The sequence below is a fragment of the Quercus robur genome, chromosome 5 (genome assembly GCF_932294415.1).
Source record: "Quercus robur chromosome 5, dhQueRobu3.1, whole genome shotgun sequence".
In the NCBI taxonomy this organism is placed as follows: domain Eukaryota; kingdom Viridiplantae; phylum Streptophyta; class Magnoliopsida; order Fagales; family Fagaceae; genus Quercus; species Quercus robur.
In genome coordinates this window covers 52,354,048-52,372,261 of record NC_065538.1, presented here as the reverse complement: position 1 = coordinate 52,372,261, position 18,214 = coordinate 52,354,048, and the positions used below count along the sequence as shown (strand labels likewise).

General features: G+C 37.2%; 1 protein-coding gene across 1 annotated transcript; it reads right to left on the bottom strand.

Moving 5' to 3' along the window:
• Nucleotides 1-2,437: 2,437 nt before the first annotated feature.
• LOC126728340 (uncharacterized mitochondrial protein AtMg00810-like) lies at nt 2,438-5,220 on the bottom strand. The gene is made up of 3 exons (XM_050434182.1): nt 3,998-5,220; nt 2,661-2,726; nt 2,438-2,526 (listed from the first exon to the last, which is right to left on the bottom strand). Exons 1-3 carry the CDS (start codon nt 5,145-5,147, stop codon nt 2,438-2,440), a joined length of 1,305 nt encoding a protein of 434 aa, XP_050290139.1. The 5' UTR covers nt 5,148-5,220.
• Nucleotides 5,221-18,214: the final 12,994 nt, after the last annotated feature.

The window sequence follows — 18,214 nt, the reverse complement described above, 5'->3', positions numbered from 1 at the left end:
ATAGAAACTTCATTTATGTATACACCTCTATCCCCCAACTGTTAATCCTCCCATCTTAACTCTTTGGGCTTTTCTTCATTTAGACAGGCATAGCTGATATAAAATTCCCAGGTTTTGCAAAAAGTCGTTTACTGCATGGGTTGCAGTGTAAGCTGCTAATCTACTTCCTCCATGTTGTCCAACAAAAACTGACAATTCAAAACCAGTGCCCCCAGATGCAGCAGTCATAGTCTGAGTCCCCACACCATAGTTTGTCAGAAAATCATCAAAACAGAAGGCCAGAGTAGAAACTACACTAGCTTCTAACAACCAGATTTGCAATGGCCATACCCAGTGCACAAACAAAGCTCCCACTTTTGCTGTCTTGGAGAGGCCATGGTAGGCAGCTTTCACATTTGCAATGCTTATCCAAATATATATATATATATATATATATATATATATATATATATATCCTTCACATTACACATTGTATGATTACAGTCAACAGAGTCGTGAAAATACTAAAGTAGGGACATTTGGGTAATTGGGTCCCAGAAATAGATGTAAAAGTTCCAAAGAGGTTGGTCTCATATGACACACAAAAAGTAGATTGGCAAAGCAGGAAGGGAATCAATACCAAATGCTGAGGTGGTAGGAGCACCAAAAGAAAGTGTGATTAAAGCACCCAATGAAGGGCTGATGGCAGTCTGAAAAGCTATCCCAACTGGACTCAAAGCACCAAATACTGGGGCACTAGAAGCCCCAAATGAAAAGCTAGCTATTTGAAGCCTTAGAAGCTGTCCCAAATCCTAAGGTTGAGCAATGGACAGAGCAAATGCGGCAGTAGGGATACCGAATTTTGAAATCATTTTGAAACCAAAAGTTGAATGAAGTCTTTAAAATTGTGGTGCCAAAAGTCTGGGTGCTAGCATCACCAGGCTCGCTTATGAGTCAAAGAAGGCAGATGAACCAAAAGCACACTTTTCCACATTAAATTAAAAAAATTATAATCATAACCAATGCACAAATCTCAAACTTTTGCGGAGTCTAGGAGAGGTGATTGGTAAGCATCCTTACCCCCAATTTCTTTTTGGATACACCGATTCCTATATTCAAACCTGTGGCCCATTGCTTTTAGTAGAAATAACTTTTTCTAAAGTAGATGAGATCTGAAAAAAATAACAAAACTTTTCAAACACAAGAAAAAAAATTTATAAACAATATATATTATGACTCAAAAATAAATAAAATAAAATAAAAATAAAACTAAGTGAATCTGCATTTGATCATTGATGCTTCACATACACCCCCCAAAAAAATGGCATACAACAAAGAACACTCATTTTCTTCCAAAATTTTGATAAAAAATAAATTGTGAAAATGACCATTTTCTTGTGCAAAAATTCCTCTCAAATTCAATCAAAGAATAATGCAAAAGAAAAAGAAAATGCCTTTCTCAATTGTCAGTTTAGACTCTACAAAGTTTCAAGCAAAAAGGTACTAGACCACAAAAGAGTAAAAAAGAATAGAGTTAACACAATTGATAAGTTGCGAGCTAGCCAATGAGCTCATTTTTTAAATATACTAAGTGCTCACCAATTCACCACCTAGCCAAAGAATGACACAAGCAAAGCAAGTGACACTGAATGTCCATTTTGTCCTCACTTTTTACATAACCACTGCTAATGAATAAATAATGTTTAAACAGAACCCCATCAAATTCTGGGCCTCTACCATTCATCTGAATTAAAAATATTCAGTCATGAGATCTAGAATATAATGTTGAACAATGATTATATATATATATATAGGACAATGATATTAAAATGAAAACTAGATTTATCCTGCTGAATCCTATTTTCGCATTAAGGGAATGTGAAAAACTTGTTAAAAAAACGCCTAAGACCAAACATCATTAGGCAGAATTTGTCCTCATATGGATTTGTTCAGCAAATACAGTTGATAACATTTTGCCTTTGTTGCTGCTCACATAGGAAGACTCCACTATAAATATTGACATAAATTAGAAAATTGTAAAAAATGTATCTTATCAAATGCAGGTTTTATATAGACCTAAATCATTCATTAGTATGAAATCTTCTAGCTTTGTGGCTAATGTCTCTTGCTTATGATCTTCTTTCTTTCTTTTTTGATAATGTAGGGAACCTTTCTATTAACTCCATGTTGACTGGAAATAGAACTTACGTACTTTATGCACTTGCCATTTCTCACTATTTTATGAAAGTGTACTTAGAAAGGACAGATTTGAACTACATCCTATAGAAATCATGCCCTTATGCAATTCATATATAGTCATTGTGCACAAATTAGTCCCACTGATGAAATTCTGCAATTTCCATTGTAGATCCATATGCACTCTAATCTAACATAATTTAAAAGGTGCAGTTCAACCTAGTAGCATCTTGACCTGCTGCAATTGCATCCAAAGTTTAAATCAGGCTGTTAGAAAAACCATTATGATCATCATCAGATCACTGCAGAATTGTGCAGTCATATATTCTGTTATCAAAATATGTAATTGTTCTGTCAAAGAACCAGATTTTAGTTTTAAAAAGAGTAGTTCACTAAGAAAATAAGCAAAGATAGTTCAATCTAATCACCTTGTCAAACCAGACTTAGGGATCAGGGGATGGGTGGTCAACAATGATATGCATTACCAAGTGATGATAAAGAGTTCCCAAATGCAAAAGTTGAAGAAACAATCAAAGCAGATGTTGAACATCCTAATGAAGGAGAATGAAAACCAATTTTGGATGTGGAATTTAAAGTTGAAAGACGTTTGAGCTCCAAACAATCAAGGTTGAGTGAGGGCCAGCAAAACCTGCTGCATGTGCAAATGTGCCACAAGATGACAGCCTCCAAGCTGTTAAATGAGCATAAGAAAAAGCGATCAGTTCTCTTTAGAAATGGTTAATAGAGAAAATAAGTACTAGCATCAATAATTTCTTACATTTGAGTACATCTATAAGATGAAGTTATATTAAACCTTAACGATCACTGACATAGTGACATGCCCGAATTTCAACCAATGCAAGCAAACAAAAATGAAAAAACAAAAAAAGAATAGGGCAGTGGGCAAGTTAATTTTCAAGTCTCATGGGGATGTTTGAAGTTGCTTATCAAGTTACCATTAATTTTTTTTTTTTTTAAAAGGAAAAAGAAAATATAAAAAAGAGGAGGTTAAAACTAGTTGTGAACTTATTAGCGTGAGGCAATACATTACCCCCCCCCCCCCCCCCCCCAAAAAAAAAAAAAAAAAAAAACCGTAACGAGGACATGTAAAGCATGAGAAACTCAATTAGCAGAAGATAACATACTGGAAAGATGACCTGTCAAGGGGAAGCCTAATGGTTGGAGGCTTGGGATAAATTGTATATGCAAAGATCCTAGGTTCGATCCCCACTAAGACTTATCCAGTATTAATACATGGCTCTAGTGGGTGGTTTACTCCCCAAGGGTGGGTCCAAAGGACCCTGCCTTGGTGAGGTTCCATGTCATTAAAAAAAAAAATCATACCAGAAAGATAATCAGATAGATGTATTGAAAGAGGCGGTCCTCAACAGCTTTGAGTTACATGCATAAATAAAAAATTGTAAACAAAGGTCACAGTCACAATGAAAAAATAAAACTCCCACAAATGCATGTGATACATAGTGATACACAGAACAAGACATCCTTGAAAAATTGAGGAACATGCGTGCCCTATAGGCTCCAAAACAAAAGAATAACCAGTATTAATTATGTTAAGAATATAAAGTGTGAGAAAGACTGAATAGTTTGTATATTAATGTGTATATAATAATGTACAATAGAGAGCCTTATATAGGCTAGATATGTGTGCAGTACAAGTAAAAGGAGTAAACTACAAGTACAGTATACTGGGCTAAGCCCAATGGGCTAAACTAGTCTAAGCTATACACTAACATCCCCCCTCAAACTCGAGGTGGCAAGGAGGAAGCCAACTGGAGTTTGGATATAAGATCTCGAAGACGACCAGGCGGGTGAGTCTTGGTAAAGATATCAGCAGGTTGGTTAGCAGAGGAAATGGAGAATAACTTGAGATTTCCTTTCTTAAGATGCTGTCGAGTGATGTGGCAGTCGATCTCAATATGCTTAGTGCGTTCATGGAAGACATCATTATGAGCAATGTAGATAGCACTACGATTGTCACAATAAAGAGGAGTGGCAGTGGGCTGTGGAGCATCCATGTCAGCCAATAGCCAGCGAAGCCAAACAAGCTCACAAGTGGTGTCGGCAAGGGCACGATACTCAGCCTCAGTACTGGAACGGGAAACCACATCCTGCTTCTTGCTGCGCCACGAGACCAGAGAAGTACCTAACAGGAAACAGAAACCTGTGATAGAGCATCGATCAGTCGGATCACCTGCCCAGTCAGCATCTGAATAAGCATGAAGCTCGAGAGAAGATCGAGAGGAGTAATGCAGACCATGATAAAGTGTGCCTTTGACATATCGGAGAATCCGAAGAACAGCAGCATAGTGGACAGAACGAGGTGCATCCATGAACTTACTAACCATACCCACGGCATGTGAAATATCCAGACGTGTAACAGTGAGATAGATCAAACTGCCAACCAACTGACGATAGCGAGTAGCATCGGATATAGGTTCACCGTCCAAGGGTGTAAGCTTAGCATTGTATTCCAAAGGAGTGGAAACAGTCTTGTTATCAGTGACACCGGCTTTGGAGAGAAGATCAGAAGCATATTTAGCCTGGGAAAGATAGTATCCATCAGAGGATGAGGTAACCTCAAGCCCAAGAAAATAGCTGAGAGTGCCCAGATCTTTCATCTCAAAATGCTGACTAAGGAAGTTCTGAAGAGAGCGGATACCTGCAGAATCATCTCCAGTAATAATCATATCATCAACATAAAGGAGAATAAGAGTGATACCAGCAGAGGATCGTCGAACAAAGAGAGCAGTGTCATGAGGACTCGAAGTGAAACCCTGCTGAGCAACAACTGAGCTAAACTTCTCAAACCAAGCTCGAGGAGCCTGCTTGAGGCCATAAAGAGTACGGCGAAGGCGGCAAACTTGATTGCCTGAGTGTGGATAGCCAAGGGGTGGTTGCATGTACACTTCTTCATGGAGGTCTCCATTGAGGAAAGCATTCTTCACATCCATTTGATAAAGAGGCCAACGGCGAACAGCAGCCACAGCAATGAGACATCTAACAGATGTAAGACGAGCAACAGGAGCAAATGTTTCCTCATAGTCTCCCATTTTTACTGATCTTTTCCTCCCTCTCTATCCTGAACTTGTGGAGGATTCTTCAGCATCGACTGCCTCTCTAGACGACTCCTCTCCGGTTCTGTCTCCGGCATATGACCCGCCTGTCTTGGATCCTGTGGCACCACCCGCCTGTCTTAGACTAGTTTAGCCCATTGGGCTTAGCCCAGTATACTGTACTTGTAGTTTACTCCTTTTACTTGTACTGCACACATATCTAGCCTATATAAGGCTCTCTATTGTACATTATTATATACACATTAATATACAAACTATTCAGTCTTTCTCAAAAAAGAAAAAAATGTAGGCCGTCAAGGCTGAACCACGTAACCCTCGTGTTCTCAGTGTTCCTATTCTATGCTTCCCCTTCCGCATCTACTCTAGCATACACAACATGGTATAGCACATCGCGATGCTAATATTTAACATGGTATCAGAGCCAAATTTCGTTCTTGGCATCAAACAAACATCTCTACACAGCAAAGAAGATTCACACGTGCATACCACCATCTGAAGTCACACATGTTTCTCTGCTAGATCTAGACTCCACGGCATCTCGCAGCCACCATGGCTCTATGCTGTGTCAAAATCCAACAAACTCAAGCAAACCCATGACATCAATCTCAGATCTGTGCAAATCCAAGCTTCGCCTGATGAAACCAACCACACAGACGTTCCCCACGGCCTCCTGCGAGAAAAACCTAGAAGTCCGGTCTCCACTGAACACTGCACGCGCCACCACGCACTAGCGTAGTTTCTACCGACTTCTCCACGCGCCGCCGCGGATTTCACAGGGTTAGATCCTCCTATGGTTACATGCGCCGCCATGACGGCCTCGTAGCTCGCCAATCTGCAAAACCACCGAAGTTCGAGCATCAATCTCCCTCGCACGCGCTTGCACGCGCCTTCGGAAGTTCCAGACACGCGCTGGTGGAATAGTCACACGCGCCGAAGAGCTTCTGCTGATGTCATCTGACGTCACCGGATGACGTCACCTATCCACGTCAACATGCCACGCACGCCCTAGTCCACGTCATCAGACACGTCAGCAGTGTCGTCTCGTCAGCACCACGTCACCTAGTTGACCGTTGACCCGGACCGACCCGACCCGGACCACCCGGATCTGACCCGTGAGCACTTTAACTGTTGACTTTGACCCTGGACCAGTTGACTTTGACTTTTTGCGTTGACCTTTGACCAAAAGTCAAAATTTCCAAAAGGGCTTATCTTACTCAGTTTTTTGCGTAGATTCCAATTTTGGACTCCGTTTCTTCATTTGAAGCTCCGAAATTGGTCAATTGGCACATACATCATCGTGGTTTCTTCAAAGGCATTCTTCAAGGCATCTCCAAGTGATCTTCTCATGCTTATCCAACCTCAAGCCTTCATCGAGCTTCTACCTTGAGTTTGAGGGAGGGTGTTAGAGATATATATTGTTCATATTAGCCCAATGTAATAGGCCCAAGCCTAATTCTACTTTGTGTGCAAGTCAAGTCTCCTACTTGTACTAGAAGTCTATTAGTCTATGGTTTAGTCGCCTATATATACTCATGTTAGGGTTCATTGTAACACAGGTTATTGTACTACACTCTTACACAATAAAGATGTAGCTCTTAAGTGATTCCTCCGTGGATGTAGGCCGTCAAGGCTGAACCACGTAACCCTCGTGTTCTCAGTGTTCCTATTCTATGCTTCCCCTTCCGCATCTACTCTAGCATACACAACATGGTATAGCACATCGCGATGCTAATATTTAACAAATTACATACATTTACAGCATAAGTGCTCTAAAGACACAATCAAACATACATACTTAAACTCACATTCATTTGATAATTGAAGAGAGTAAAATATATTTGATGATTGAATTAATAGCCCTAATTACAAATGATTTTACTAAAATGTTGATCAAGGTTCATAATATTGTTTCATTGAATAGACTAATGAAGAAACGCAAGTATTTTATACAAAAGAGCATATTGAACATTCATCCAGATATATGAAAGAGAAAAACAAAAAGGGAGACTGGAAATTTCTTGTGCCATATCCTTTCTACAATCAAGCAACGAATAACATTGAAGACAGAAAACCCCGACCTGTTAACATACTTATGGACAACGATGCAAGAAGACAACCCAACCTGTTAATTTATGCATGGAACCAACCACCAGTTGGGCCTAAGGCCCAGTGAATTAAATTCTAGGACTTATTTACTATATGTAATTGGTTAACATTTTTTTTTTCTTTTTCCCTTAGGAGATTCAAGGGATACTCCAGTGGTATCAGCACAAGCACCTTGTGTTGCATGGCACGGGATTTGAGCCTGACCAGCCCCCCTCCCCCCTACTTACACAGGAAAAAAAAAAACATTAAATCTTTCCTTAGGGATTTAATTAATTTTTTTACTAGGTTAGTAGAATTAATAGCATTGGTTAGAAATGTTTTCTTGTCTTACTAGGATAACAAGTTTGGAGATCTATTTGAAGAACCTAAAGTTCAGTTCTTAAGTATTGTTTACAATTTGCTTGAGTAATTAAATTTATTGTTGGGCTCATCCTAGGGAATAAACCATAGATACACCTATGAAGCATGGGTGTGTTTCTGGATTCGGGTGCGGGTGCGGGTGCGGTAATTTAAAAATTATTAAAAATATTTTTATTTATATTTTCTATATATTTTTACTATTAAAATATTCTTAAAAAACACATTACTATGGCCTTGATTCACAAAACAAAGAAAGAAGAAGGCAAGAAACACAAAACAAAACACAAAACAAAAAAGAAAACACAAAAGAAGCAACAAATATTCAGAATAAAATTGAGGAAGGATAGATTTAGGATGTTTGGGCCTCATTCAAAGCCGATTTTGGCTATTCCGGCATGATTAAAGGCCGATTTTCGACCTGTTTCGGCCGTTTCGATTGCCAGCTGATGCGACCTGATTCAGACGATATAGCTCGATTCGGGCCAAATTGGCCCAGTTCGGCGTGAATCGAAGCCGAGTTGGCTCGAATCGAGCTGAGTTGGCACAAATCCGAGGAAAAAAAAAAAGAGCTCAGACGCAGCATCGATGCGCGGGCAGCCGCATTGGACTCTGGTGTGGCACCCTACTAGCCGCGTCGGTGCTTCAAAGAGATACACGATCCCACTCACCAGGACGTATTTCAAAATAGAAAAATTAAACTAGGTGATAGTGAATCTCCAAGGACAGAATATCCAAAATGGTTTGGCGGAAAGTTCCTCCAACTCACTACGTGGCAACTAAAATGTCTATCCACATGTACTTTTAGTCGCAAGACCTACTTAATAGTTATATGACTTGTTTAAATGACTATCCATGTGTATTAAACTCACATGCTTCACTAAATTAACGTTTGTTTCATTGCATTTCCCTTCTTGGATCATATTCTCCCTGCAGACTCATAAGGTTGAATTTGCAAGGGTTTATGGATTTTTGTCTATTAAAAGGATGGCATTGTGCATAGCAACATGCGTACTATGTAGAAAATAAGTTGCCTCTGCTTCTGCTCACAACAGAAGACTCCAACACATTCATGGATGAGAATATTTTCTGCAGACTTATATTTTTTTTATTTATTATTTATAATCTTCTATTAACATTAAACAAGGGAAACAGGAGGATAGTCTACCTTACAAGCAGAGACAAGTTCTGCAGGCAGATTATCATTATTGAAATAAAAAGACATGTTGGAGCGCATAGTAAGCTTTGCTGCTGTATGAGCCACAGAGTTGCATACCCGCTTAACCCATCGAAAACTAAAACGAAGACCGGACTCGAAGATACTAATAATATTACAAATGATGTTACTTATGGACCAATCAGATGGGAGGTCTCTGGCAATTAAGGGCTCAAAACAAACTTTAGAGTCACCCTCAAAAATGACATAGCTCCATTGCTTGCTAGCAGCAATCTGAACTGCCCATAAGAGGGCAGCAGCAATCTGCAGACTTACATAATATCACATCAAATGAATGTTCAAGATATGCTATCAAAAATCATTCATATAGTATATGAGATTTTTGAAAATTACGGAGTCTTTTTAGTGTTATGGAAAATGATCTCATCCATGTCATCTAGAGTCCATCTGAAAAGAATTAAAACTTCAATAAATTACTATGTTCTTATGCCATTTCACATAATTTATGTATAACAGATCATTAAGAGCCCATGTTAACATCCTGTGAAATTTGAATTGCCCTCATGAATTTTATACAATATTTATGTGAAAGTTCATCATCATGGAAGGGAGCTGCATTACAATAATGGTAGACTTGCCCAAAGAAAAGAAGATATTTCTAAACCATGGTGGTTCAGGAAATCCTAAAACTGACTTTGCATCCCAGATTCAGATAATTTATCCAATCTTTCTTAATGGTCACATTTAGATAATGGATTTTCTAAGTCCAAAAGCATCATGTAACATCCATATGAACATCAATTTAATAAATTCAACCACGCTGGGTCCAGCCTCTTGTCCCAGTCATCACATCCAAAGCCTTTTCCAGCCATAATAAAAGCCACTAAACTCACCAGACATCCTAGGTTTGATCCCCACTAGGAATTACCCTAGATTACCTAATACATGGTTCTAGCGGATGGGATCATGCATCCATGCTTTACTCCCAGGGGTGGGTGCAAAGGGCCCTACCTTGGCAAGGTTCCATATCATTTAAAAAAAAAAAGAGCAAAATACTTTTTTGGTCCCTAAACTTTACCAAAAATTTGTTTTTTATCTCTAAACTTTAAAAAGTTCATATTTCGTCCCTAAACTATTAAAAATGTTTTACTTATGTCCTTAAATATTGCTAAAAATTTGTTTTTCATCCCTAAACTATTGAAAAAGTTATTTTTTCATCCTTATTTTTGTCTCTATACTATTCAAAAAACTCTTTACAAAGTTTAGGGATGAAAAAAGAACATTTTAAAGTTTAGAGATGAAAAATAAACTTTTAGTAAAGTTTAGGGACCAAAATAGTATTTTATCCAAAAAAAAAAAAAAAAAAGGGAGGGGGGAGGGGAATGGCACTACACTCATTAGCATGTCACAATCAACTTATGTACCGCACATATTCCTTTCTACAAATATGTAGTGCTGCAACGCAGTTAGTTACATTCTAATGCATATAAAGCTTCAGCTGACCTTTTATTAAAAGAAATAATACAATACTCAATTGCAGATGACCAGTTAAATGCAGCGATCTTTTTCATCTTTCAAGAAGGCAGTGGATATGCATTTTGGAATAGCAGACTATAGTAGAAATGAACTTCATTTATATTCATGTCCAAATCATCTGTCACCCATCTAAACTAAGGGATCATTTTAGCACCCCCACCCCCCCCCCCCCCAAAAAAAAAAAAATAATAAATAACAACTAAATTAAGGGATCATAGAATAGGGCATAATTATAAATAATACACGAAAATAATACATATAAGAAAAGGAAAAAAAAAAAATCTGAGACTTGTACCAACTACCAGAGGACTATGAAGAAGAGATCCCAAAAGCAGGAGCTGATGAAGCACCCAAGGCACAGTATTAACTTCCAGGACCAAAAGAGTGGCTCCTTTCTGTGAAAAAATAAACTTGAATTTTCCTGAGTTGCCCCAACAGTTCCAGTTGAGGTTCCAATCAGTTATTTACACTCATGAGACTTCAGCAAGAGTATTTACTACCTTTGCCATCCCATTTACAAAAACATCATAAGTAATATCATCAGGTACAAGACCTCTGTCAAGCATCTCAACATGTAGTCTAGATACTACACTAGGTTTCACACCCTTGCTAATCATTTTTGTTCAATATTTATATGTTTTCATATAATAATATACAAAATATTATTATATGTAAAAACATTAGCAAGACCACATTCAACTGCCTCATCAAACACCATGAATGCATTTTTCAGTGACCGAGATTTCAAATTTCAATAACCCATATTGAGGAATTCACATTGAAGTCACTAGGCTGGATACTCACCCTATTCTTTCATTTGGGTGTAAAGCTCATAGGCCTTTTCCATGTTCCCATTCTTCCTGCACCAGTCAATCAAAACTGAATAATCTTGTTTGGTGAAAGTCCATCCTCACTAATCTTATTCAACAAATCCAAAGCACCGTCCAAACTCCAAATTGCCTTGCATGCAACGCAATACCCCTCAATGCCTGTACCATGTTCCCATGCCTCACACAAGCCCAAATAACACAAGTATATAGCAAATTAACAATACTATACGCTTCTGCATCAAGTTCGATCCTTCTAGCCTTGGCCTCTCTAAGATACTCCTCACCCACCAAAGCAAATACACAAGAAAGCGTCGACCTCTCACTTTCTGTCAGCCCATTTGAAGTGATTCAAATTCCAAAGCCGATCTTGGGTTGGTCTTGTGGATGAGATGGGTGTTTAAGACAATGTGTTTGAATCTAAAGTCAAAACTGTGTTTTGTGAAATGGGTATGGCAATGTCTACGTTTTGGGTACAGAGTAGGCCAAGTTAATTAAGTTGGGCTACGGTTGGCCCATATAATGTCAAGTTTGATAAGCAAACCTTGTCTTGGGTATTTGTAGTTGTCTATGAATGTTGCTCCTATGTCCCAAAGGGCCAAATGTCATGCTTTCTTTTTAGGACACAAATCATCAATCATGGTCGTATATATCCAATAGGTCCTAGTAGTAGTACCATGGGCTCACTCTTATGTCCTACACGACAAGGACAAACCTTTCTTTCCAAGCTTTAACATCCAAGATAGTTACTCCGCCACTAGTTTGGTAGTTGGAGCCAAATATTTGCAGCAGGTTAGCCATGTAAGACCAACGAAACGTAGAGGACATGCTCTATGCACTTTCCTCATTTGATATATTTGGGCTCTTCTAAATTCTCAAGAAAAAAGAAAACTAAGAAACTTTCCTTGAGTTGCTTGTTAGAATTATGAGCCCTCAAAAAACAATACTATGCATTTTTATTTGATAATAAATTATATTTTCACGTACATAATTATTATAGGTATATTTTATTGTTTAAATGTGGCATGTGATGTCACTTTTATAGAAAAATCATGTTAATGGTTAAAGAACCAAATGTAGAGAGTAATGATTTTTCATAGATTATTAAATGAGAGGTACGTCTACAACATTTTTATAATATTTTTACAACAAATCATAAGTGGTTAATTGTTATTGGTTCAAATTTGAACCAATACTAACATTAATTTTTTGCCCCAACAATAACAACAAGTAACAACTTGCTACTTAAAATTTATTGTAAAAATGTTATGGACATATCATTTCTCTTATTAAATTGTTCTAAGATGTGGATATTAATAAAATATCACCATTGAAGCCTACACTTGGTGTGCTACTATATGAAAGGATGATTTACTCCATCATTGAGGTAGTGACTTTAAATAGACAAGTGGATGTAATGTAACAAGTACATACACTTAATCAGATTCGATCAAAAACACCTTGTGAAGTGATCACTGTTAGTTAAAGTTGTTCTATCACAATTTTCGTATTGTCCTCAAACATGAGAGGTTTGTGCATATTTATTTATTATGCACATAATTTTGACAGTATCAACTAATGATGCTCTTTTTAAAGGCTATATACAGACACATTGGGTAATGTGTGTAATGAGTAAAATATGTAAATGCTCAACAATGAATCCACTAATCTCTAAAGAAGATAGTATATTCAATTGATTTCATATTGACTTTGGACTCAAAACAAAACTAGCTAGTGACTTTTTCAAAAGTGTTTTTCACATATATAATATTGTGTATATATATTTAAAGAGTTTTTCAAAGATATTTTGGAGTCTAATGGAAATCATGAAATCAAGAAATTAAAGATTACATAAGCTAGGGAAATGAAGTGATATTAATCCAGTCCTAGTGGCTCGTGGGAATATAGTTTGATGGAAGGACATGGATATAAAATTGTAAGTAATGGGACCTCATATATAATTCTCTAATCTTCAGGGGTCAATTGCAATATGTTGATGGACATTATTGCAATCTGTAGAAGTTCATATATATATATATATATATATTATACAAGATAGAATTCTAATCTAGCATAATCGATGTGTATATATGTGTGAAGCTTTTTATTGGAGACTTGAATCCCGGCCCTTACCTCCTACACTTGACAAATACTTATACTTATAGAGTGACCATCATGCCAATGGTGCGCGGTGATATTAAAGAATAATTTTGAAAGAGTTTCAAGATAAGTTAATAACATTCAAAAAGTTATTGATTGATCCTGTAGCTGAAGATTAGGATCCCTAAGGATCCCACTTCCAATCTCTCTCTTGGGTTTTACAAGTCTTAAATAAAAATAAAAATTTTAATTATCATATTCATTTCAGGAGTTGGCCATCAAAACTACTAAGTAATACTGTAGTCATTTTTGAAAATCCAAAATGAAACACAGAGAGACATGAATACCTTAGGAGGCAACACATGTAGGTTGCTAAGAGAGGTACACAATTTTGTTCTATTCATAATCCATAGTTGTGTGGTACAACAACAATTTTTGAATGAAAATATAATTTTTATTTGATATCACCATGGACAATATTGGAGGGATCACTTTGATCTTGGGCAAACAAAAATCTCAGTATTTGGTTGTTCTCTATGAATGTTGCTCTTATGTCCAGAATATCACATTTTCTCTTTAGGACACAAATCATCGATCATGGATGTAAATGTCCAACAAGTCCTAGATCCTAGTACCAAGGACTCACTATTTTGTTGGATCACCACCTCGATGTATTTCAAGTTGTGGATGCATCAAGGATAACATTCTAGTGTTTAGAAGTGAGGAGACAGTTCATGCATGATAGTCATTAATTAAACTTTGACAAATATCTATAGAAAATAAATCGCTTCCACTCATTCTACATGCAACATAGAGTCGTAGACAAATCTTCCTTTTCGAACTTTAATGGTTTGTTTGGATTGAGGAGGGAGGAAAAGTAGATTAGAGTTGGCATAAAATTAGCTAATTTTCAGCCAACTCTATTCCTCTCTACTCCTTCTCCCTCTCTCCTCCATCTAGACGGGTTCATATTCAAGACAGTTTACTCCTGATAAGGCAAGCCACGAAGCTCTCAATGGTATGATTTGGAACTTGTCTAACCTTAGGAATAGAAAGGGGGCCTAACTTAATTTATAGGAAAATATCCACCAATAATGGATCACAAATTAAGACACTATACCCCCACCCCCATATCAGATAGACCCAAACAACCAAAGTGCAACTAAGCTTGTTAATAAATAGGCTTACATGCCAATTAAAAAAAAAAAAAAAAAACCAATAAAAGTATAAAACCAATGGGCGATCAAAGCATTGTCCAAATTGCCTTGCACAAAATACCCATCAAATTCGTCGCCACAACCAAATTCATTTGACTCTCGCCAACTAACCATCTCATCCTTAAGCCTCGATGCCTCTACCATATATTCCCATTATTCACACAAGCCCCATAACAAAAGTACACGTACCATCTGAAGGAACCCATCCCACTTCTCTCATCTCTTCAATAATACAAAACCTAAACTCAAATTGGGTTTCTTACAAAGAGCCTTAATAACGATACAATACACTTCTGCATCAAGTTATATCCCTCAAGCCTCACTTTCTCTCAGCCCATTTGAAGTGATTCAAAGCCGATCTTGGGTTGGCCTTGCGGGTGAGAACTGAGAAGGGTGTTTATGACAATGGGTTTTGAGTCCAAAGTCAAAACTGAGTTTTGTGAAATGGGTATTGGGCTATGTCTGTGTTTTTGGGTTCAAATTAGGCCCAGTTAGTTAGGTTGGGCTATGGTCGGCCTATATAAGGTCAATTCAAATTTGAGATGATGGTCAATTCAAATTTGGGTATAAAACTAAATCTTGAATTAGACAAGCAAACCTGGGTCATGTTGTGCAGGTAAGCCCAAGCTTGAGATTTCTTGATTCTGATCTTCTAATGGCTTTTCGGCTTTTGAGTTACAGACGTTGTAAGAGTCGCAATTAGGCTTTGGGCGCCTAGTCAGTAAGTTAAAACCACTTCAATTGGATATTGGACACCAATCCAACCCTCCAAAGAATCAATAGGTCAGCCCAAAGAATTTGATGTTGATATGTATTACAAGACCAAAAACAAAGATGGAAAATTAAACATAAGAACTTTTTCCCATGTAGATGTGATCCTAAAAAAAATACAAAAAGATTAAAAAAAAGTGAATCTGCATTTGATCACTTATGCTTCACATACACACACACACACAAGAAAGAAAAGAAAAAGGCATACAACAAAGAACATTCATTTTCTTCCAAAATTTTGATTAAAAAATTTGTGAAAATGATCACTTTCTTGTGCCAAAACTCCTCTCAAATTCAATAAAAAATTAATGTGGTAGAAAAAGAAAATATCTTTCTCAATTGTTAGTTTACAGCATTTCCAACACAAAATACTCTTTATTTTAGAGAGTGAAACTATTTTCAGGAAATGTTTCGATGTAAAATATTTTCAAGAAATTATTTTCACATTTTACAATGTTTTTCTTTGCAGTAAATTATTTGGTTAAAAATAAAATATTTTCAATTATTCAAATTAGCCTAGGAAAATTTGTGTAAAATGTTTTACACTTGAAATTTTAGAAAATATTTTACACTTGCTCTCTCCCTCTCACTTTTCCTTTCCATAACCCAGCCACCTTTGATCCCTCTCTCCCACCACCAGCAAGCTCTAATTGGCACCACTAGCAAGCTCTAGCTTCCACCGGCGCCGCCCATCACCAACTCTTCACATCTCATGCTCAATTGCTTCTCCCCCTCCCCAACTCCTCATTAGCCATGATACCCTCCCTTTCCCCAAATTCTCATAAAAAACAACCACCATAGCTGACCTTGCATCGTCGCTCAGGGCCTCTTGTCACGACCATCGGGTGGTGGCTTCCTTCACCACCATGGTTGAGCTCCTCAAAACCCCAAACGTCACCACTTGCCACCACCACTAGAGGCGGTGGGCTCCTCTTATCTCACCCCTTTTCAAGCTCACCACCATCAGAGGTTTTCAAGTTTCGATCTGAATATTTGGCTCGGTGGGTTTTTGGGTTTTTAATATGGGTTTGTGAGTGTTTTTGGCTTTCTTTTGGTTGGTTTGGTCAAATTTGTAATTTAATGCTCATATATTGTGGATTGCTTGTGATTTATGCTCAGATTTATGGTTTAATGATCACATTTTTAGGCGATGGCTAAGAGGTTGTGATGGTGGTGGTTGTATTTTTTCTCTCTTCCAGATTTGGTTTTTGGGTTCATTGGAGGTGATTTAATGGTTCATGCTTATTTGGTGGTGGTTTTGGAGTGGTTGGTGGTGGTTTTTGCTCATTTGGGGGTGGCTAGTGGTGGCTTGCATTTTCATGTGTTTTGTCATTCCAAACAGTTGAAGATGTCTTCACTGTAAAATACTTTACGGTAAAATTTGTTACATGTGAAATATTTTACATCAAACAAATGAAGCATACAACACACTACTCCAACAATCTCTCTAAACCTCAAAAAAAAAAAAAAATTTGCTCATATATAGTACCTCTCCAACCCTAATGGATTACTGTATAGTAGCAATTGAATTTATTCTATTAAAAAATTCCAACAACTAATTATTATATCAATTCTTTCTCCTTATTCTTTGATTTGTTTTTGGGTCTCACTCCTCATCTCAATTTCTTATCATATTATTCATAATTTCTTCTTAAATGTATCTAGAAACAATAACACAATCAAAACCCAACACAATCTTGTTCTCTGAAAACCAATTTAATTAGAACAACAAATCTAAAATCAATACAACAACAACAACCAATCAAGAAATGGAAAAAAATAAAATCTAAACAACAACAACAGATCAAGAACAAGGAAAAAATAGAAGCCGATCTAACAAATCTAAAATCATAACAACAACAACAACAAATCGAGAATAGGAAAAAAAAAAAAAATAGAAGCCGAAGAAAAAGAAAATGCCTTTCTTAATTGTCAGTTTAGACTCTACAAAGTTTCAAGACAAAAAGGGGGGAACAAAAAGGTACAGAACCACAAAAGATTCATAAAGATTACAGTTTACTTTTTTTTTTTTTTTTGGGATAGGTAATAAAACTTTTATTGAAAAAATTGAACATCATGTTCATGACAGTGAGCACTTTGAACAAGGAATAAATTCAACCAAATCAGGAGCTAAAAGAAAGAGAGAGTTAAAACTCAAACAATGAAATACAACTCATACAACCCCAAAGACAAGACCACATAAACAAAGTACTGAAAAGAAGAGAATTTAAGAGGTCTAAGGGTCTCTCCTTGACTTCAAAAATGCGAGTCTTACGTTCTTGCCAAATAGTCCACATTAAACATGCCGAGACCATATTCCATATGGCTGATAAATGCTTTCCAAACTATTTTCTCTAAAAAAAAAAGAAGAGAGCTAACTTACTTCAGCATTACCCACTAAATCCCAAAAGCTTCAAAAGCTTCACACTATAAGGCATGAGAAAGTTTACAATGAAGAAGCAGATGATACACAAATTCCCCATCACAACAACATAAGCAACATCTATTAACCAATGACTGACCTCTCTCAATAAGGTTATCAATAGTGAGTATCCCATCCCTAACTGCTGTCCACAAAAAGAAAAACACTCGTTCAGGTACCTTTACACACCAAATGCCCTCCCAAGGAAATTCATCAGTAGAAGAAACCGACAATAGCCTATAGTGAGAGCGCACATTAAACACACCAGTCGTAGTCAACTTCCAAGACAGGTTATCATCCCCCTCAGCCCTCGACATAGAAGAATAAAGAAGCTCAAAAAAAGAAAAAACATTTTCCACCTACCAATCTTGAGGATCTTGACTGAATTGTAGGTTCCAACTCCTACTACCCCCTTCTGGAGTAGAAACTAC